Consider the following 23,829-nt stretch of genomic DNA (forward strand, 5'->3'; position numbering starts at 1 on the left):
GGGAGACACCTGATATCAAAAGTGTCAGAGAAGGGGAGATTAAAAAGAGAGAATTTACAAAATAAAACCAGTTTTTCAGCTTTAAAGTTATATTGGTATTAAAATCCCCACACATGTACAAGCCTTAAATTTTTTTTATACTTCCATAACTCAGTATTACTTGGATTTAAGGAGGCATCATGTTCTCTGTTCTGCTTCTAAAACTATGTGAGGAAGGAAGAAAAGCAACTGGTGCCACTGCTTGTAGCCTTTGTAAAGCCCCACTCATCAGAAAGGTGCAGAAAATGATGTAATTTTCTGCCTCATTGGAAAGATCCATCTAAAGCATCTTTAGACACACACCAGCAGTGAGGAGGAAAAGCTTCCTGGCTGTTTCATGGACACTGGCTGGCAGAAACCCTGGCAAAGCATCCCAGGAACAACTGCCAGGCTGCCACCCTGCTCCTGCAGCCCGAGCAGGATTTATCTGTGTGCCTTTGCACCCATCTGAACAACAAGCACCTGGGAAAACACCCTGTGGCACAAAGCCCTTCTCTAGTCTAACTCTTACATTTTAGGCAACATCCCAGCTGTCAAATGCCACTAAAATCCTGCTCTACCCCACTACTCACAATCACTCATCTCTTTCACTGTTGCCACTTCTGAGGTTTTTGTCCTCACAAAACTTGTATTTCCAATTACATTTTTCATATTCTTCTCCACTTTTCCATTTTTGTCAGTAAATCCTGTTTCTGCTTCCCACACACATTTTGCACATCCTTATAACCTAACACTCACATTTTTGTCTGTGTGCTTAATCTTAGTGCTGCTTAATGTTACTTGATGCTTTATTAAAAACACTAAAATCAATCTTCTCCATTACACCAAATACATATCTTAGTTATATACATAGTTATAGAATTTATATAACTGCATAAATTAAAAGTATGATATAAATAATAATTTACATAATTGTTAATATATAAATGAATGTTTATTTTAGCAAAAATTAATTATGTATTGATTTATTTTTAAATATAATTTATTAATATTATATAATATATTTCAGAACATATTAAAAATACATTTAGGTTGGTGCTATTTTCTGGTATCTATACTCTTGTTTTAACTTTTGCTTGTAATACCAGCCAGTCATACAAAAAAGTTGCCATTTTTGCTTATGCACAATACAAATGAGCTTTTATGTTCTCCCTAGACAGCTCAAATTTCTGGAGTTATACCCTTATTACTCTTCCTCAGCTGTTAGAGAGTGAGCTCTGAGATAACTACTTGCCCCAACATTGCAGGATTGCTCTTTAGGTTTGAATTCTGTTCAAGCTGCTTTAAAGTCTCTTTAAATTTTAAAGAGGCAAATTACTGACTATGCAAAGACAAAGTAACATACACTTGCATTCATTTCTTTTGCTGAAGTGATCATCTGTTAAATTGCCCAAGAAATTGATGCTAAAGGCATTTTTTGGGTTTATTTCAGAAGTTCTTATAGTGTTTGTTCAGAAACAAATTTTTTTACACAAAAATAGAACAAACTTTTTAGTCTGTTAAGGATGTAACAGCTAACAAATACAGTCTAACATGCTGCCATTTTATTCTTTAACAAATAGCTAAATTTGCAGGCAACAAGATGCAAACCTTTAAAGTTCCATGTTAAATTGTCAAGAAAGGAGAAATTGGTAAATTCTGAAAAGTTGTCTGAAATCATGTCTTAATCTGTTTACTTGGAGTGTATCCCCATAAGGAGCACTAAGTGTGGTGCTAATGTGCATAAAATGTTACTGAGATACTGCAAAACTCAGGCTAATTTAATAAAGCCTGATGTGCCTTACATCATGCTGCAATGATGCAATAATATGCTGCTAAATGAGTCACCCCACATTAGCTTCATGGCAACAGCAGAGTTGATGGCTACTGAAGGGAAAATGGGGTAGAAATATTACTGCAAATATTGATGGAGCAGCTTTCTATTGGATTTTTCTCATCCTAGAAAAAGCTGCCTTATTTATTGTGCATTACCAACATACACAAAACCTATATAATAGTAGCAGCAAAAATGACTTAGAAATCCATCTGCCACTAAATAAAATCTATGTAGAGTACACAGAGTCATACAGATCATCCATATGCCTTCTGTGTAGTGCTATACTATTCATGCAATATGTATATACATCATGTACTACAGTGTATATTTTATAAATTATTTTACATATATATATGTGATTGTACATAGTCTAAGTGAAATGTATTTACTAAATTCAATCCATAGCTCCTTCCAGCACTCATATATTCTACAGTTTTACCAGCAGCAGCTTTTTCTAAATGGGTTTTATAAGTTCTGAAGTGTCCCATCATCATGTAGACCACAGAGATTAATGAGTAACAAAAATGGAGTAAATTAAGAGAGGACTCTTTATAAAAAGCTACACTTTAAACCACAAGTGCTGAATGCCTCTTTAGTTCCTGCCCAGCATCCATTACACTCAGCACTGGATTCTCCTCCTTTCCCACACACAGGATACAGTGCAGACTTCAAATGATTATGAAGGGAGGAAAAATGTGTTATCTCCACATGTCAAAAAATTCCACATGTCTATTTTTCATGCATGATTGTTTAGAATGAAAATAGAACATTAAAGGGGATGGTCACCAGCAATTTCCCATGCTGAGCCCAGTGATGCCAGTGGGGAGCGCCGGTGGCAGGCAATGAGAACAGGCAACGTGAGGCCAAAGAAACTCCCCCCCAATTCCCCAGGGCACTCTCAGGCCCCTGGGGATAAAGTTACCCTCTGGGAAGACCCACACCAACAATTAGAAGAATTAGTCTAACAGCTACACATGTACTGCACATTTATCTCAATTTCACTTTAAAAATATTGCAGACCCCTGGCTTTCTTTGAGCTCAGAGCTGTCAAACCAATGTGCAGTGACAGCTGGGGACCTTTTTGATGATATTGGAAATGGGAGTAGTGAATTCAATATCTGAAGTCTAATCTTGTTTCTTTCACATAAGCTACTGTTTCCAGTACAAAACCACACAAATGCCAAGAAAACCCTTTTTATCACAAGAAGTTTTCTGAAAATTTAACCTTTACCTGATTTATAATTTGTGAAAACTTGCCATTCCCAAAACTGCAATTACATGGCCGACAGGAATGGTGGAGTTCCCCACAAAAATCACAAACCACCACCCTCCCTTCAATTCAAAGACACAAAAGGAGACTTTTTGTCAAGTCATGTAGCATTGCATTTCATTCTGACAGCTAAACAGAGTTTTTAGTATTTCTTCTAAAAGCTGTCAATTCTTCCTCCAGGTAAACATTTTTTACATTCATCTAAATCAGCTCTGCATAAGCCTTAATTTGTCATCTTAACCATCCACTTAGAGTCTATATACTTTTGGATGTTGCTTGTTGGCTTGTTTAAAACACCTGATGGAGAGAAAACCTGAAAACCTGCACTTCTTGCTAATAAAATATTTCTAAATTAGCCATATTTATGTTCTTGTGACTAAATGTTACAGTGAATCAGATTCTATTACCTAAGTCACTCAGGTTCCTAAGCTACATTGAAAATCAATCACACTTCACTCCTACAGCCTAAATATAAAGCCTGTAGGTAGCAAACAGTCCCTACAAATCACTGCTTAGATTATTTTCAGTAAAAGGTGAGAATGATACTAAGACTCTGAAATATTGCAGCTTACAGTAGTCTTGAAAATTTTCATTGCAGCCTTCTGTAAACTCAAAGTAAAAATTAAAACTCCTCACACTTCCATACTAGGTTATTAATACCTTTTACACCAGAAACATAAGGAAAGTAGGTAGGAGAAGGATGGGTTCAAGTGAATTTGGAGAAGTTAGATATTTTCAATTTATCTATACCCAATAACAAACTCAGGAGACTGACTAGCTCTTGCCATTTTACCATTTCAGAAACCTTAGCCACTGCCTTTGAAGAACTCATGGTTCAGAGCAGAGACCAGAAAAGAGTGGGGTTAGTTGGTTTCAGAGAGGAAGAAAAGTAGTGGCTTGCAATTCCTCAAAAACATAAATTTCCTTTTTTTTTTAATAATACTGTCAGAAATAGACTGCAAATGTCAGAAGATAATGAAGAAGTGATACCAATTCAGCTGAAATACCCTATATAAAATAAATTTCTTTCTCAGATTGCATAATACATGTTTAAATAAGGCTTTTACCACTTCCACATTTACAGGTGAACTAAGGAACCAAGGACAACTAAAACAAGTGCTGAATACAGAGAGAAGCTGATTAAAAACAGCTAAGAGTTTATGATCAACAGTGGGTGAATGTATTAGCTGAGACTTTGCAGGCCTCTGTTTTGGGCATCATTCCACCTCTTAATTAGTGACTTGGATGAAAAATGAAGACTGCATTTACTGAACTCACAAAGCAAATAACCCATAAGGATCTACAAATGCCATGCAAGCCTGGAATACAAAATTGCACTGACAAATTTAGAGATGGTAAAAGCAATGTGTTCAAAAGTAAATACATTTTTGTACATGGAACCTATAAACTGAAAAACACAGGGTGAGGAATAGTAAGCTAATGTCCCATTACCATAAAAAGGTATTGGGAAATTTTTGATCACCATAATTCAAATATGTATCAGAAACTGGATATTTGTTAGGAAAACAGGCAAGTACCACCCAACATAACATTCACAGTACTGTCTGAAAGATCCAGGAAATGTCTTTTTGCCATGGTGGTAAGGCCCTAGGTGAAAATCTGACCTCATTTAAAGCACTGGAATCCCCTAGAGTTGTGAACCTACTGGAGAGCATTCAGAGCACAGCATAAGCTTTTCTACCAACATTTCAGTCTGAGATAGATCCTGTTACACAGCCACTGTTAAAATATACCTGCACTGCACACACCCAGGTCAAAATTAACTCCAGCTATATCTTATCTTCTCTAAGGACTCCTTATCATCTTCATCATCTAATGGTTTTCCCAGCCCCTACAGGCTCAAAAGAGAGCAGATCCATGTCCACTGGCTGTAAGACAAGAGTCAGCTACTTCAATTACAGTGATGTTTAGATAAGGGACCAGGGAAACTTGCTTAAAGTAATTACACTTCAGCAGTTGAAAACAAAACCCAGGGTGGTCATGCAGCCTCTTCCCTCTCTGGACTTTTTTGAGAACTGACCCCATGAAGCCTCTGTCAGGGCCATTGCAGCTGATTCTTCATTTAGATTGTAATCACCTCTCATGATCACTTTGCACCTTCTCTATGACAGATATCAAACACTGTGGCTGCAATGAGAGCTGTATTTTAAGCATTACCATGCATTCAAACAAACAAGCAAATAAATCAAAAAGATTCAGAAATCCCAGCACAGTCCAAGCTAAATGAATTCAAGTACTGTCAGATTTACCTGACAAAAACCAAAATAAAGTACAAACTGCAACTTATCACATGAATTTATATGGAATTAAAATTTAATTGAAAGTTAATTCTATGTTCATTTTTTATTTTCCTGAATATAGAACTAATACAGATTTACCTATAGTAACATTTTCCCCACATACTAAAAATTTTAAGGAAAAAGAAACAGAGGGAGATTAAATAGTCAGAAGCTTATCAAAGGGACAGAACAAAAAGTCATGTTAATAGAAACAAACATGTATAAGACTGCAGGTATATGTAAGGTAGGATTGTAGGTATATTAAACAGTACTAGATAGAAACAATCCTAAATATACAAAGATATAAAAGGATTTTCCTCACTGAGAAACCGAACAACAGAAATTACACTCATTAGTGCAAAGCAGAGTGGAATTTTTTACAAAGTTCACATAAAACCATTTTCCAATACAAAGCATTAATTTAATGAAAAAGTAATGTGGAAATTAATTTGATTCCAAACTAATGCCAAATTTAAGTTATTATATTTAAATAGAGTACATACAGAGTTATTTCAACAATAGTAACTACACTAATACAATGTTTTACTGTTTGGACTGGCAGTAATGTGAAGCCCATAACTCTCAGGTAAAGAGCTATACTGCTTTTGGGGAGAATGTTGCTGAAAGCTCACCCATACAGCTACAAATGGGTCTTTGTTTGCCACATCTGCGTTGCAGAGAAGTAGTAAAGGCTGTGAGAATGATCCTTTCTTAATAGGGGAAGCACTGCCACATGGTGCTGCCCATTCACACTTCCCAAGCTACTAGTTAAAGACTGAAAACCAAGATGTCAAACTCATGCGCTAAATGTTAGAAAGATACTTCTGAAAATATCAGCTCAAAGGAAATAGTCAACCTACAGTAAAATTAAAAAATTATTCCTCTTTGAGAAAATAAACATAAATTAATTTCTTAGAATTATAAACATATTAGTTATTTAAATCTTTATCAACAGACACTGAATGTAATCACATGCTAATTATACTTTTTAAGCAGTCAAACTTCCTGTGCATTCAAAACAAACTTTTAAACAATGATCAAAGTATTCTTAGTCTGGCTCATTAAAATAGCATGAAGAATATCATCACTCTGAAATGAAGAAACTCTGTACTTACTTGACAGCCAGGCAAGCCTGTATCCCTACCATACAGTGGAAATGGACCTCTGTCAGAGGTTTTTCCTAAAAGAGAAAGAAATTTAAAATTTGGTTATTTTTAAAATCCCCTAGACATCCACATCAGTTGTCCTTTTATGCAATTCAGAAAATCTATTAGCATCATAATAAATTTACAAACGTTAAGTTGCATGAATAAAATCAGGTTTTTATATCTGTGTTTAACATGCTCAAACAACACTACAGTAATAGATCACATATTTACCTAATTAAATTCCTTTTGTAACCAGTGAGATGCTATAAAATATTCCTATTCAGTATGTTTAAATAAAAAAGGCAAAAGTCCATTTTTATTTCCATTATTAACAAGCAAAGGTAGAGACATTTTCAGACATTTCTCCTTCCTACATGAAAGTAACACTTAGCTGGTATCCATATTAGACAATTAATATACTGAGCAATAAAATCACACCACATGAAAATCAAACAAAAATCTGATTTAAAACACTAAAACTCACCCTTAAACCACAGCTGATTTATTCAGCTCTTGGCACTCACCCCTAAATCTCTTTTTGTTTCATGTACAGATCAGCAGGCACAAAACTCAAGCAATACAAGTGGGCAAGACAGCAAATGCAATTTTTGAGGGTAAGCAGCACACAGAGAACACGGTGCAGAGGCTGCCTTCTGATGTTGCTGCCTCAAGTCACAAGACATTAGCAATGGGTTTGGCAGCTCCAGAAAATCTACTTAGTGCTGTATTTGTTAGGTATGCCACCAAAATGGCATGTTTGTATATGAAAACTCAGTGTGCAGCTTCTCCAGTAGAGCTCAGAAGTTTATCAAGCTACACTTTGAAAAAAATCTTTAATAGAAGCCCACGGAACAATGCCAAGCATCAGACACTCATCAAGTTTGTGTGTAACAAAAAGCACCAAGTGCATGTGCCTGCCCTAATTACAGCACAGTTAGGGCTCAGAAAAACCCTGTACCACCACTCAGAGCCTTATCCAAAGGCAAGCATTAATTAAGCAGATCTACCCATTTGAAAATGAATGCTATCTCACCCAACTAGGCACTCCCTTTGCAAATGATGTGTGTGTTATCCTGTCCTAATAAGAAGAAAAAGTAGCCTCTTTCACATTCCCATTTCAGTGATAAATAGCTCCATGTTATTGCAATTGCACTTCAAGAATAGGACTTCCTTTGCTTTTTCTGATTTTTCTCTCTTACTGCTAGAAGTCCCTAAATACAATTTCATAAGAGGAAAATCTAAAGTATGCTTTCTGTTCATTTTAAAAGTGCATCTTGTGTAAGCAGGAAGGAAGAGGAAGTCTGAATCTCATGGAACAACATCTCTGCAAGGTTATCATCATGATAGCTACCAATGGTACGGTCAACAATAGTTTGCTTGAAAAATGGCAGCTCTGCTGTAACAAAGGGAGAAAAAAAGTTAACATTTTTCTGCTGAAGCAATTTGCTTCTAACAATCTATCAAGCACCAAGCAAATAAAATACCTAGCATGCAAAATTATAAGTAGTAGGATGAATCATGCTGTTCATTTTAAACCAGACTCAGCACTTTCTTTCCAGAAAATGAGAATCTCATATCACATGATAAACAACTTTGACTGAAGTATGCAGTATTCCAGGCAGGCTTTAAAACAAATATTTGTACAAGAGTCAATTACAGAGGCTAGAAAAATTATGATTTAAATTATAGTTTGTGTAGCAAGCAAGAAATTGTTAGATAAGAATGCATAAAATCATGTTATTTAAATGTTATAATTTTTAAAGTATGGCAGATTCATATTAAAGGAGAAAAGCTTACTCCAACAGCCCAACCTAAAGTAAATTTGGTTCCAAGAAGAGACCAGGAAGAGTCAAAGCCTTCTGATGCTGCAGTGCCTAAATATTTATCAAAACTTAGCTCGGCAAATTAACATTTAATCTGAGTTCAAATGCCCTAGCTTTTCAATGAAGGGTTTGGAAAACAACCCAGGATCAGCCATGAGAGGGCCTTTCATAGACAGTCTCCCAAACACTTTCCCCTTTCAAGCACTCTCAAACTTGCCATAGTGTCATAATATTCAAGGTACACATTTTTTAAACACCCAAAAGGAGCAGTCACACACTACAGCAACACCCACCGAGCCCACACCCAAGTCCTGCTCCTGGCTCCCCCTCAAACCATGGAGCTGCACCCTGTGGGCCCGGGGTGGGACTGGAGCAGGGTCAGCAGCTTCATCTCCACACGGGCACAGCACAAGGATGGCACAGAGGAGGGTGGGGGATCCTGGGCACCATCAGAGCACATCTGAGAGCAGTGAAGCCTCTGAAGCCCCAGGGAGAAAACACCAAGCTTTCCCAGCCTGGCCTTATCACAGGACAGCTCCACTTCCAACACAATGGAAAGGTGATGGAGTACAGACATCAAACTGCTCTTGTCATCTCAACACACCTCAGCTGCTCCAGCCCGGGCACAATGCTACTGTCACTACTCAACCTTTGTACGCTAATGCCACAGGTGATGTTTACTTCTCAATAGAAACAGAAAACACTCAGCACTCCTCCACAAGTACTTGGAAGGTGGCTAATGTCAGGTGTGAGAAGATGACACTTCCTGGATGGCTCACAAACAGGTAGGTCCCACACACTCTGTGATCAGTGCATGGGCAGTCTCCAGCATCCAATAAAGTTCACAAACATGGCCAAATGTATCAAAGCAGAATCCCTTTGGTGGTTTTCAGCTTATGAAATACATTTCTTATTTACTCATACTCTACAGATTGACAGAAGAGAATAAAAACATAGAAGTTACAGTAAAACCCCAAATTACTGGAGTCCCAGTGCTTATGAGAATGCAAACTCTAAAAATACGAGAGTGAGAGCCAAAGCAGACCCTGAAATGACTTGCAGGCTTACCCCACAAGATTTGCAGCTGAGTCTGTAATGCCCTCTCTCAGGCCTTGTCTCAGTCAGTGCCCCTACACAGACAGCAATAGCTTCCTTCGCATTGCAGCTGCAAATTCAGAAACACCAATGCTCAGCATTTCAGGGACATAAGGACACTTATCACTGTGGCACCCGACATTAATTAAAAGAAGGAGAGCAAAAAACACTATAAATTACAAAATCCTTGTTGAACATTAATTAGAAGAAAGAGAGCAAAAACCACTATTAATGACAAAATCCTTATTGAACACTTTCATTTGCACAGGTTTGTGCAGAGATGGAGGTAAGGCAGTGTGCAGACTTATCAGCTGGGAAGGTAAAGCAGATGCCCAGATGAAGTTTATTTCCTCTTCAGATCTGATTTTATTTTCACACAACAAAAAAGCTAGATGCTGCCATTTTAACAGCAAAATCTATGCCTTGCTTACAAAGTAGCATCATGGTAAACTTTTCTTCAGGTTTCATCCTAGTGGCTCCAGAGTTGTGCATGCCAAACTGATTTGGAATAAAGCAATAGACATTTTTAAAAAATTGAGCTGCTTATATGCAAAAATTTTACATTTGCACAGGTCAATTCACAAGGCATTTGAATCTTTTAATAACTTGGAATTCATGTGTCTTGTTGGGCCTTGGGGTTTTTTTTTGACGTTTCATGTGTTTTTATCACGAAAAATTTCAAGGACCTAGTCACCACCTAACAGGCTTAAAGTTCAGGGACTATGGAGTTAACAGAAACCCAACCAAGAAAACCCCACTAGGAATTCTGAACCACAAATATTTCCCAACTGCATAAATTTAAAACCCTGACACATTCTCTAGCAATTCAAACATTAATAGGCATTTAGTAAATAATTTTTTTCTCTTGCAATCACTTGTCTAAATGTGATATGCTCACAACTTAACACAGCCTTTGAATACCACACGAGGAATTGTCTTCCACAATCCATCTATACTATAACAGCTGTGCAGCCTAAATACTCCGAACACAGAAGGAACTGAAACAGCAAGATGCAAAGTGATAGTGAGCTGAAAACAGCGCTGCATGAACTCAGCTGAGGACTACTTCAGTGATTGTGCTATAAATGCCTGCCAGTATCAAACAGCCTTTTCCCACTGCTTCTAGAAAATGCTTGGCTTATGAGAAGATGACAGAACTCTCAAAAAATTATTTCAATTCCCACAGAATTAACCCTTTACAGACTGAGGATCTGTCTGTGCATTGCTAAGAATTTGTGTGGTTGGCAATATGGAAAGCAACAACGTCTTTTAATGAGCAATGTTTATCATCCAGCATGAATGCCACAGTGACCACAGCTGGCAGCTGCTCTGTTTGTCAGACATGAAGTATGTCTGCCCTACTTGTACAGAGAATCTGCTCTAAGTGAACACTGAAGCGTATTTTTACAGTTCCTAAACATCATTTCTTCAATGTAACACTTTACACTGGTCCCCACAGATAGCCTACCCAAAAATCAGCTTATTAACTTTGTTGACAAGTTTGAGAATTTCTTTTTCTTTTCAAGTTATTAAAGTGGTGTTTTCAGTTTAATATTTCAATTCAATTCAGTTAGAAATCAATTATCAGACTGCTTTCTCCTCCTCCACATCCAGCAAAGTATGTGTCTTTGTTACTCACAGAATGAATACATTCAAATAATTTTTCATATGCAGATCTAATGTAACAAGGAGCAAGCTGCACAAGCTACACTGGCACATACAAAAGATGCAAGAAAAACCTTCAACAAAATAGATATTTTTCTACTAATCAATATTGCTTTCCAAATTACCATGAGGTAAAAAGTACACAAGGTTTATAGAATAAGATTCTTGTAGGTTCACTCTTTATTTCTTTAAATTTTGCTGGCATTAGAAATTCTTATTCAGCAATTATTCAGTACAGTAAAAAAAAATATTACATTTGGTTAAAACACAAATCCATCTCTGCTCCTAGGACTTGGTGTGTTGCCTTCTTTGAGGCAAGACTGACACATGCAGCCATAAAAATTTTTACTACATATCTATGCATTTCCCACAGCAGCAGAGGAATAATTTCTTCCTTTTCTACTGCTATATAGCCTACTCATTAATAGGGGCTGTCCCAGTTTTAGTATCTTCTGTCTAGCACTTTAAAGACCTGTAATGCACACATGTATATATTGTGAGTACATATAAAAATACAACGTGCATTTTTCCTTCTGATACTCGAGCCCCAGAACTCCTGGAAACGAAACAGAGATCTGGAGCAACACAATTAGAAGAAATGGTTTAAAACAAATGACCTCCTATTCTCTTCATGACAATGTTTAAGTATTATTGGCCGATGTGTGCCAAGCATGCTGCTGGCTGCACTGAGGATGTTTAACAAGCCAGTGCCAACAAGTGCAGCTGCTGGACTTGCAGCACCCTCCTCCTGTTCATTCCAAGCCAAATTACTCACTCAGCTATGAACAATGAAGCAGCAACACAGAAAAATGCCAAGTGCAAGTGAGATTAGTGATAAACTACAGGATCCCTACAGAGGTCAGTGATTAGCAGGTCCCCAGCCGTAATCACTTTGCTAACCCAGCCTTTATCTCATCGCTGCTCCATCTCAGTTCAGACTCTGACTGCAAGCAGCTTCTCCAGTCAATACCCCTCCAAGTCTGCAAACTCAGCCACACTCACACCTTTTAATAAAGCAGTCAATCCTACACAGTACAGAATGTCTGCAAAGTTGTAGGACACATTTTTAACCGGAAGTTTAATAAGTAATTAATATACAATAAAATCCTATTACTGGCAGAATTTTAACAAAGTAACAGAAGAAAAACTACAAACATATTTAAGCCAGAAATGCCCTGCCCAAATGTTGATCAGCAATGCAGTCTCATGATAAATACAATGATCATGATAAAAATGGTATGTACAGACTGCAACTAGTGAATAAATGTCGGTTTTTTCCCCCCATACTGTGACATCTTGTAAGACCAATTTTCCCAGACAGCAGAAGTAAATGTTTTAGCAAAACTTGGGTTTAACACTACAGATTTGCTCCCTCCTCCTTTTTTGGCCAAAATTTTGCAAGACTGAGATCCTAGAAAACTAATGATTATCAAGAAGTAAGGGCTGCGATTCTAAATGAGATTTATGGGATTTAACAGTCCAATCTCAGGTCTGCCAGTGATCTCCTAGGATTCTCCATGCCATAAATTCTCATTTGTAAGAAGACAGCATCATACTTTTGTTATCAAGTCCAATTACTTATTTGGAGCAAGAACTGCTTTTCACATCCAAATAATCCAAAATGTGAAAAAACTGAAGCTGGAATTACCTGTAATCAACTTCCCATTATAACTTTTGCAATTTAGGAACGGATACTGAATTATTGCTTTTGTTAACATTTGCACAAGATGATCTGAAAAAAAAAATCAATTTGCTTTCCAAAGACTAAAAAGATCAGAAGCTTTTATACTTACAGTTGTGTCGGCATTTGCAGATGTCTTTCACTGTGAAAATTCTACTGATTGAACCAACCAGGCAATAAATCTCCGAGTATATTTATAAAGATGTTAAACACAGAAGTCAAGGGATTTCTCACAACTTCTTTAACACAATATTTTTTTTTAAATAATGTCAGTGTGTGAAGAGGTACTAAAGAACCTGCTTCTCAAAGACATGCCTTTGACACTTCCATCCCATTGATTTGTAAGTACATCTAAGAAAAGATGGAGTATTTTGTCAGTTTGCAGATCACTGCACAGATCTTGTGCTATAAAAACAATTTATTAATGTTCTTATGTACTTCAAATACACAGGAGGTAAGGGTGGACTAAATTCCACATTATATTTGGATTGACCCTATGAACTTGTAATTTATATGCTCATGTCAACTAGGAACATTTCTATTCCAACAGAGGCTGATCCATGAGGGCTCCTTCCCCAGTACTATTCCTGTCCCTCCACTTAGCAGGTTTACTCTGAGCTGAATAACAAATCAAATGTTTGCAAGGCTAAAAGGCACTGAAGTCGCTGGCAGGAAGAATGCACAGCAGTAACTGAGGGAAGAGGGAGGACAAACCTGAAGAAAGAACTTTCTTCTCTTCCTCCCCCAAGCATATGTGGGCAAGTATCTGCAAACCAAATAATTCCTGAAGAGCTGTTCCGTGCACTTGCAAACCCTCCACTACTATGTCTACCCCGGGCTAACCTCACCATTATCAAAGGTAGCACTCTGTTAACCCAGGATGTGGGCTGCACATAGAGAGAGCACCCAGTGAGACACAGATTAAAAGTGTACTAAAAATGAGGGAGATCAGGGATATAGAATATCCACAAAACAATAACCAAAGTGAGTTTGCACGTGAACACGCAGCCATTCCACACTGCCACCATTTGTCATATACATTTACTTAACTCACCTATCCATCCCTTGTTTTTCTAGAGTATCCAAGTGTCTTCACTTTATCAATTAAAGTATTTTTTTCTTTTGTTATCTTCCCCACCTCATGCCCAAGGGATTTAGCTGAAATTCTTAAGTAACTAGCAAAGCTGCTACTTAGAGTTAACTGAAAAGCATCCCTTGCTCTCCTGGTGTGGAATTTGTCCCAGATCTAAGGACAAAAATTACTTAGAACGTCAATTACATTCTTAAGTCTAAAGTCAAGAGGATTTTTTAATTGGAAATGAATAGAGAATCCACACTTTACAACAAAATGCTACACCTGTTTCCAATTAAAAGATTATTTTGGTGACACTACTTACTACAAATTACTAGATTACTTCACATGTATATATATATAAAGTTCTGCCAGTATCTACAGCTTCTCTTACTATCCAAGATCTGTTGATTCTCATTTAATATGAAAAGTCAGCTTGTCAACAAAGAAAGATTCCCCCCTTGCCCGTTGTGTGTATAAACACAGGCACAAACACCACAAACATTTATAACCATCTTCCACAAGGCAACTGCATACAATGGACCTGTGCTGCAGAACTTCTGATAGTTCTTACTTGAATGACTTGCATAACCTTTTCTAACTTCACCCCTCACAGCCATCTCAATTGCAGAGACAGAGGTCTGCAAAACAGGAATTTTCAATCTGTGGGGGTCCAGACCAGCAATAGCTGCTAAACTGATGACAAAAAAACCCCAACAAACCAGCAACAGGGAAAAAATGCACCCCAAACAAAAAACCAATGAAATAAAACACCCCACCAAACCACCCAAAGAACCAAACCACACAGGAAAACAATATAGAAAACCAAACCCCAAACACAAATTAGATGCTATAACACATTTTGGAAGACAAAACATGTTTAGTGTTTCCTGAGTATTACTTCTTCTAGAAACAATTCCCACAGGTACCACAGAATAACCAAGTTACCTGTTAAAACAAGAGGGGGAATCCTGAGGAGATGGTGCCTGGGAGGAGCCATGTCCTGGTTAGGGGCTGGAAACTCCTGACTATTCACATGCATTACATGAAGGTGCATCGAGCCAAAAGAACGTGAAACAAAACCCCAGAAAGAATAATTACATAGGCTAGAGTAATGCAAAGCACTTCAAATGCTAGGAGCTTAGAAGAGGTGTTCTTTTAATACAAAAGCAATATTTACAGTATGGGACTTTGGAATGTCCAAAAATTGAAAGCAATCCTCCCAAGCCCTGAACCACTGACGGTAACTGCACAAGCCTGCAGAAATGCAAACTGGTATTGCAGCTACACAGAGAATGAACTTTTAACTATCCACTAAAAAAACAATCAAACCCACAGATCTCTCTAAACCATCCCTCATCTGTAGGCACCTCACATCTCCATGTATTTATGAAAACACCAATACCTTACTGCCAAGCACCTCCAGGATGAACACTGGAGTTTTAAATAACAGATTATTTATAAGAGATCATAACAGGTGTGGAAGAAACAACAACTGAAGAAACATTAAGAACAATGACCCAAGTCCAGACATAGTCAAGGTGATCATAAGTCTCAGGTCTAAAAACACCATGGAACAGGGGGAGCTGCTCAATGCACTAAAGACTAAAACTTCATATATCAATCAATCCTACCTCTCTGCTTGGCTACACATGCTTTACAGAGGCTTTAAGTGACCTAAAGCAGATAAGGAAAACACTTTTCCTCAGCATGTTAAGAATAAGGAATGCTCATTGCAATATTGGTAATTATTTTATACAAATGCTGACATCAATAAGAATGATGAAATACTTTCTATTACAACAGCAAGAAGAATGTAAAAGCAATTACTAATGCTCTGCACATCTGTATCAGCAGGTCAAGGTATCCTGACTCCAAAAGGATTAAATTTTTTTTTCAAATATATATAAAGCAAGGGGTTATCTCAGATATTAAGGCTGGTTTTTACGAAGTCTTAAAATATTCATAAAGTGCAAGATGTCTGTAAGAAGGTTCATTTTGTACACTATTTAAAATAAGTAAATGAGATTACCTAAATGATTTATTCCCCTGATAGCAATTCGTAAATAATGACATCACCAAAATGGAATTTTATTAATAAAGGATTAGTAGGCTAATGGCAATACTCTTCAATCTGATTTTGTGGGAAAGGTGTGTTTTTTCACTGTAAGTTGGCACAGTACACTATCAATGTACCTGAGCTTTGTAAGTTATGTGCATTGATAACAAACCATTTGACAAAAAAAGGCTACATTTAAAAAGAATTATTTAAAAGAATGAACTTATTACTCTATTAAAATAAGAATGCATTAAGGGAGTGAAAGTTCGGCATCAGATAATGTTTTAAATGCAACTGGAAAAACCAACATGACTCAAACCTCACCCCTAGATTTAGGGGTTTTTACCTTTTTTTTTTAAGCATCAACTGGTCAATCTCAATGCGTTACTGGAAATTCAGAGCTGGCAGATTGAAACAATGCAGCCAGGTCAGTGGAGTGCTCTGAACTGCACTCTGGGAAGCAAACTGCCTCTTATTCAGCCACGTGCAGGACTGAGACAAGGCCCTGCAGTCTGGAGGTGGATTTCCCCTTCAGGGGGAGGGTGGGAGCTACAGAAACTTTCCACATTCCTCCATTATCCCAGCCCTTCCTGTTGGCCTCCCCAGCACCTCTGCAAAAGGCACTGTGGCCTTGGCAAATCCCACAGGGAACCTCCTGAGGTGTTGACTAGAAAAGGCCAAATGTCCACCCTGGTGTTATGTGGCGATGGTCCCTCAAAGTATTGCAGAGTGAAAATCTTCCTTGTAAGCCTAAACAGCATTAATGAGTGAAAGTAAAACCACATGGGCTTTATATCTTTTTATCTATTTTACCTGCTTGTACTTCAACTCCCTGGACTATAGAACAGGTTCTGTATATTATTGTGCAAGCCTTTTATACACAAACAAGGATTAATTTCAAAGACATTTCCCATTTCATACCTAGCTGTTATCTCTGCTGTAAGCTTTCAACTACACTTGATATCAAACAGTCATAAATACTTATAAAACACTTTTCTTGATCCTGTTCTGAGTAACTCATCTAAGTCTCAGCATCTGAAGCACCTATTTTACTTCTCATGCAGTTTTTTCAACTTAAATTTACCTTGTTTTTCACTCTCCCTGCATTTATAATTCTATTATTACCAACTATAGAGTGTATATGGAACCCTTCTTGCTTAAAGTCTTTATCAGCTTGGAGGAAAACACCGAGCAAACCCTGAAAGAGTTTTTACAGACTGTAATTTTGGAGATGCAGCTGGCATACTTGAAGGCAGGACCACCATTCAGAGGAACAGAAACAACCTGGAGGACTGGGCCAACAGGAACCTCATAAAATTCAACCAGAACAAATGTAAAGCTCTGCACCTGGCCTGGAGCAGCCCCTTGCACCAGTGCAGGCTGGGGTCTGGGAGGGGCAGCTGCAGGTGAGACAGCATGGGCAGGGCACAGACCATCCACCTCTGCCCAGAACACCTTACACCTGACCAAAAATATTGCACCGAATTTCCAAATCCCCAATTAAAACAAAACAAAATCCCACCGGCCCACAAACAGCAACCAACCAAATCTAAACCAAAAAGCAATAAACAGAAAGAATCCCAGTGCTTTCACTGGATGCAAGGGTTTCTTTCTATTTACCAGTATCACATTCATTCCAAAATCCTGGATTCTGAAATCCTGCAACTGGCAATTCTGCCCCCATCTTCCATCAGGTCATATTACTTCCAATTTCTTCAGCTTACTTTTGCAATTACTTCAAATATCTATTTTTCTGTATTTGTTTCTCTTTACCTCTTACATACACTTTTCCCTCAACACCAAAATTTAGTGAAGTAAGTTTAAGCTTTCCAATTCAACTGAATTAAGTCTCTTAATTATTCATTACATACTGGTTCTGCAAAAATGCTCATGCATTTAAAAACCACACAACACTGATCTCTTTCCTTCTATGCCCATGAGAGCACTCTCTTGGATATCCGGTCTCTGCAATGAGTTTATGATTTGCACTCTGCTGTACAAAACAGCAAATGATTCTGAATGATGACCAAAACTATCCTTCCTTAGGCAAGCCATTTGGAGAAGAGTCATAAAAAGGATTAAGACTGATATTGAAATATCTGGGTTTCTGCATTTCTTTAAATTAAAAATTGTATAGTTAAGTAAAACATGGAATCATTGTAGGAGTTCAATGCCACAGCTGTATCTTGAAACTTTCACTACCTCTGTGTTTATTTAATTCACACATATATTCTAATTTTAAAAAACCAAAGCAGTACCGAGGTCATTTAAATTGCTGCACTTTTACTTCTAGGGTTATATTCACAAAGTCTATTTTAAGAACTGCTTTGGAAGCAACTGATGTTTTATGCAGTGAACTGCTATTTTCCCAGATGAATAGAATATCCATTCTTTGGCTCACAGTTTCCATGACACTAAAAACAAAACATTCATCGGCAGCAGCTCAGTGTTTGATGGTAAATGCAGCTGCAGCTCACAACAGCTCGCAGTGTACCTCAGCCCGCCACAGCTGAACAGAGGCACTGTATTTCCCCAACGCAATTTCATTGTTTTACAGACAAGCCTTTTCTTGCCAAACTCAAACATTTCAAATCCTGCTGCTGTTCTGTCTTGAAATGAAAAGTTATTCAATTCTGTAAGTAATGATACTAATGCTAAGTCTTCCAAATTACCGAACAAAGTACATAACCAGAAACACAGCTTCGGTGGCAGGAGCATCTGCCCCTACAGTCTAAAAGAAAATTTTTGGCCACAGAATTTCAAACTTTCTTCCTTGATACAATTCCAACTCACTTGTTTCAAGTAAGCTGTTGAAAATAAAGTACGGGGGCAATTTTAAAACTGGTAAATGGAGAAAGTCCAGAGACAAGGAATGGCACTGAGCTTTCAGAACTGCTTCCCTCCCCAAAAAGAAGCATTAAAGCATGCATGTCACTTTAGAACAAAGACAGTCTTCTGTTTTAGGGCAAGACACAAGACTTCCACTCACTAGTAATTTAATCCTGCTCCATATTAGCTAACTTTTCATCTGTTTGAGATCCAGTTTATGTATGTGGTCACTCCCCTTTTCACACTGGTCAGCACACCGCTGTTAAACAAACACTGAGGCTTAATCACATGGGTTTGATTCTGAAGGTCTCACTGAAAACAGGACCTAATCAATACTCCACATTTATTAGGAGTAGATTTAGGCACAAATTCTGTAAAGCAACTAAGCCCACGTCTACTTCCAAGTATTCAAATGTTCTAAATTCAGCAGGGACTTCTCATGTGAACTACACACTCAGGAAACTGACAGGGGACTGCAGGCGGATCACAGAGAAATCTGACAAAGGAAAACACATCTCAGCCAACTCTTAATGGAGTTCTTAAGAAATTCTGTCAAAACTACTGGAAATATTGAAAAAGTACTAAGTTAACACTAACTCGTTTGCAACTTAACAGAAGTGCTGTTTTAACCTAGACATTAATTTCTGCTTTTTTTATAAAATACAGTCCACCTTGTCTAAAGGCAGAAACAAAGTGATGGCTCGCAGCACGCCGTGGTTGGAGCGGAGGGGAGCAAGCAGCGCCGTGTGGCTGCGACAATGCCGGTCGGGGGGTGACAGTGCCGTTCGAGAGGGGTGGAAATTCCGTCCCGGGGAGGGGATGGCAATGCCGTCCGGGGAGGAGGGGATGGCAATGCCGTCCCGGGGAGGAGGGGATGGCAATGCCGTCGGGGAGGGGGATGGCAATGCCGTCCGGGGAGGAGGGGATGGCAATGCCGTCCCGGGGAGGAGGGGATGGCAATGCCGTCCGGGGAGGAGGGGATGGCAATGCCGTCCCGGGGAGGAGGGGATGGCAATGCCGTCCCGGGGAGGAGGGGATGGCAATGCCGTCCCGGGGAGGAGGGGATGGCAATGCCGTCCGGGCAGCGCGTGGGCCCTGGCGCGTTCCCGCTCCCCGCGGCGCGGCCGCTGCCGTGCCCAGAGCGCCCCCTCCCGGCGCCGGGCCTGCAGCGCACGGAAATGTCACCGACAGCGCGGCCTTGCACCGGCGCGGGCCGAGACTCCCCTCACGACCGAGTCCCTTGAAAGGGCAGCTCAGTAAAGAAAAACAGTAGTCCAAAGGCTGCAGAAATATTTAGTAATAAATCATTAGCGAAACAAAAATTAAATGATTGCTCTTTATACCCAAACCATTGACTTCAACTTGAGATTCAGCAGGCCCTTGAGGATCAAAGAGGGTTAGGGCAGCTTACTGTCAGAGGCCGCTGGAATTCACTTGCACGCATTACTCTTCATAAATTTCTATTGATGGCCTTTCTACTGACAACTTACTGGACTTTTATCACATCCTTGCACTAAGCCATTAACAAGGCTGGATCATAAGTGCACTCCCCACAGGCCACTACGCATTACAAGACTAGGAAAAAAAGTGAAGCTTGCTTTTGCAGCTTTTCCAGGACCTGAATAAGAAAAATACACTCAGAGTGCAACATTCTTATTGCCAGCACAGCAATTGCACCTTGACAGAACTCTAGTTCTGGAGTATAATCTGTGCTGCAGTAGTCACCACTGTAACCTGAACAGAACATTCAGGTTCTTCTGCAAATAGAGTCCTGCAGAAGTCCTTTGGTGGACCAGTAAATGCTGATACAGGACACAAATGCTACTTCAAAATTTCAATTTTATTAAGCGTTTCCTGAGGGTTTGACTCTTTTTTTCCTTCTTTTTTTTTCCTTCTGAAGCTTAAAAGGAGAAAAGAAGTCCAGAATCTGGCAGAAATAGCAAACTCCCCTTACAGTTCCTGGAAAGAATTTTCTTATCTACAGATTTAAATTCTTCAAGTTTATTGCAACACTGGTGTACATTGCCCTATCCTAGTGTTTCCCAAACAGCAGACAATAAATTGAAGATCCACCATCTGACTGGTATATTAGAGATTATGTTTTTGCTCCTTTACATCAAATACAGTGCCAGTTTTATTGAAAATATTCAAGATAAATCCATGTGTTTTCCTGAGACTGTCTTTTTGTAGCTGTAGTGGCAGTAGCAAATAAGGGACTTCATAGAAAGAATACAAGCAACTATGTCTAAGTCCATAGTAAAATCCCACCTGTTTGTGATTATCACACACACAGCCAGGCATGCAGGGGGAAGATGAATGAACATAGAGAAGCTTTTTCAAGTATAATTTGCAGCATGAAAACCTAAAAGAAACCCTACATCTTAAGCTACCACAGATTCTTCATAGGTTCTTCATAGGTCAATAGTTAGTGATCCTTTTTATTGCTCCCTTCTCAAATGCAGATTCTTTATAGATATCTACTTTCTGAAACTTTGGTAATATGTCTAAAAATGCTAAACTGTAATATCAACATATTAAGTCAGAGACAAGGGAGGAAGACTGGACAAACAGCACCTATTATAATCACTACCAGCATCTCTCTTGCCCAACCATGAACCATGTCTCGTCCATCTGCTCAGGTGCTTACCTCTTTTTCAAGAGATAATTGAAAAAAAAAAATAAATTCTTATCCATGAGAAAGTGGTTAAAAAAAAATTACAACAGCTATATTGGATACAGAAGGTCAAAATTCAGTCTCAAAAATATAGTGTTTTAAAAGAATTTCCAAAACTGATAGCTAAAAGATGGCTGCTTTTCAGACAGCAAAACACCCAATTTTATTTGAAGTACAACTCAATCACAAGTGCACAGGAATGCTGAAGCCATGTCATGTAGCTCTATTTGAAATCCTAAATATGGATTTATGACCCTGATCCTTCAAACAGCTACATACATGCTTAATGGGATTATGTGTGCTTAAAGTCTCTTAGATGCAGAAGTATTCATAAAATTAGGACTTACCTTGGGCATGTAGATCAGTAGGACACATTAGATTTATACTGACTTTTGTTATATTTGTAAGATATTTGGACACTTCCTATTATATGAGGTAAACACAGAAGTAGAATTATTTCAGCAATATTTTCTTTGCATGTATCACAAAAAGCTTAGAAGGATTATTATTTTCCTAAAAGAAAACAGGGCACTATGGGAGCATTACTAAAGCACCAGAAATGCTAATTAAGTGGTCACTTTGCTTATGATAAAAACAGCCGTGAAGTAAAAATCAGAGATATGTTTTAAATAGCTTTTTTCACACTATCCTAGAACATTATGTATTCCTAGAACTGGAGCTGTACTGAAATATTCTGAAAAGTGAAAGCACTTGAGATATTATTTCAACAATTGTGTGCGCGTGTGTGTATAAGTAACAACACTTCACCTATGCACATTTCAGTGTATCCAAAACACTTCAGCTACATACATGCTAAGATTTTTCTTCCCTGAATAAGACCCACTCTTTACCACTTTTTAATTCTTTTTTTAAAAGTCTTCCCCCCCCACCAATTACAGGCAGGAAATAAAAAGAAACGCAACTCTTTTATGTAAAGTAAATCCATCTGGATGTTTGCTGCATCCTATATTATAAACTTGTGATCCCCAACCAGAATGAGTTATAGTGAAGCTGCAGGCAAAATTGTCTCCATATACCACAATCCATTATCCCTGTCAAGTTAATGTTCCATGTTGAGCCATATGGCGTGGGTACACACTCAACAAAGGAAATTCCTTAAACTTGTTATAATCAGCACTTACAGTCATCCAAAAAAACTGACATAAACAGCTTTATTGTGTTTTGTTCATTTCAGTTGATATCCATGACAAAAAGAGGAAGCTTCAGGGGGAGGAAAAAAAGAAAAAGAAAAGAAAAGAAAAAAAAAAAAAAGAGGGAGGAGGCAGTAAAGTTGCAATAATAAAAAGGGAGGGGAAGAGACAGAGACTGTACATTTCATAATTACACAACATTTTCCTTACCAAGTGATTTTCAATTACAATAAAGCTCAAGACTCCTGACACTGATATGGTGTGCCAGATTAAGAAGAGACAAAAAACCCCAAAAATCCTACATCAATACCTAATTTTCAAGGTAAACAATACATTCTATAGTTTCAAAGTGCCTGACTCATGCAAAAGATTATCAATTAAAAAAAAAAGTGAATAATTTTTAGTTTTCCTGACTTGGGAAAAAAGGTTTACCTTCAGTTGTTATACAATTATCAAGAATTTAACAATCCTTCATTAGCAATATGGCAATTTAAGTAAATATCTTTCTATGCATTAAGTGTAGGTCACAGATGAATTAAGGACTCCCAGAAGCCTCTGCTACCTGGCACAACCCATCACATCAAGCCTAAGTCAAGGTACAAGTAGAGCAGAACTTCATTCCAGCCCCCGCAGTGACAACAATAAAACGCTGAGAAAACACACTATCAAATACTGAACTCAGCATCAATTTCTGTTAATTACAGCCTTGTCAGCAACGTGATTATTCAAACAGCTCATGCAAATGTTAATGAGTCCTTATTTGCATATTTATTTTTTCCTTTGTTGAAATGTCATTGATTATTACATTCTACAATGATGAATGCTGCTGATGATGTGCTCTGATATGTAATTAGTCATTAAGTGGAATGAATAGATCAATTATGAAAAAGGAGTGAGATTAAGAAATATCAAACAAGACCGCCCAATGTAACCATAGAATTTTTTTTAAAGGAACTAAAATAATTTCTTGGCATTTAAAGTGCAACATCAGTAGTTTTCAATAAATAAACTACTACTTTCCTGAGGTTAAATAAGATCTTCCACATGCACTGCTGCTTGGGTAATCTAATTACAATAGCAGAGCGCTTTTGTAAAATCAGTAAGAAATCTGCAGTGACACGTAGGTTTTGGGGTTCGGTTGTTGTATCCCATCCCTCCTCCAGTTTGTATTTTTTAGGAGAGTGCTGATGATCCCCCTGAGCCTCTG

The 23,829-nt window shown here is 38.1% G+C and overlaps 1 protein-coding gene across 7 annotated transcripts in view; it reads right to left on the reverse strand.

The window, feature by feature from the left end:
- TCF12 (transcription factor 12) overlaps positions 1–23,829 on the reverse strand; it is a 160,466-nt gene that overhangs the window by 62,914 nt on the left and 73,723 nt on the right. For all 7 annotated transcript variants that reach the window (XM_064722652.1, XM_064722648.1, XM_064722650.1 and 4 more), the window contains exon 7: positions 6,541–6,605. In XM_064722652.1, coding sequence (XP_064578722.1) covers positions 6,541–6,605 — 65 coding nt within the window. The remainder of the gene's footprint in view (positions 1–6,540; positions 6,606–23,829) is intronic.

Source organism: Zonotrichia leucophrys, chromosome 10 (genome assembly GCF_028769735.1).
Source record: "Zonotrichia leucophrys gambelii isolate GWCS_2022_RI chromosome 10, RI_Zleu_2.0, whole genome shotgun sequence".
Lineage (NCBI taxonomy): Eukaryota > Metazoa > Chordata > Aves > Passeriformes > Passerellidae > Zonotrichia > Zonotrichia leucophrys.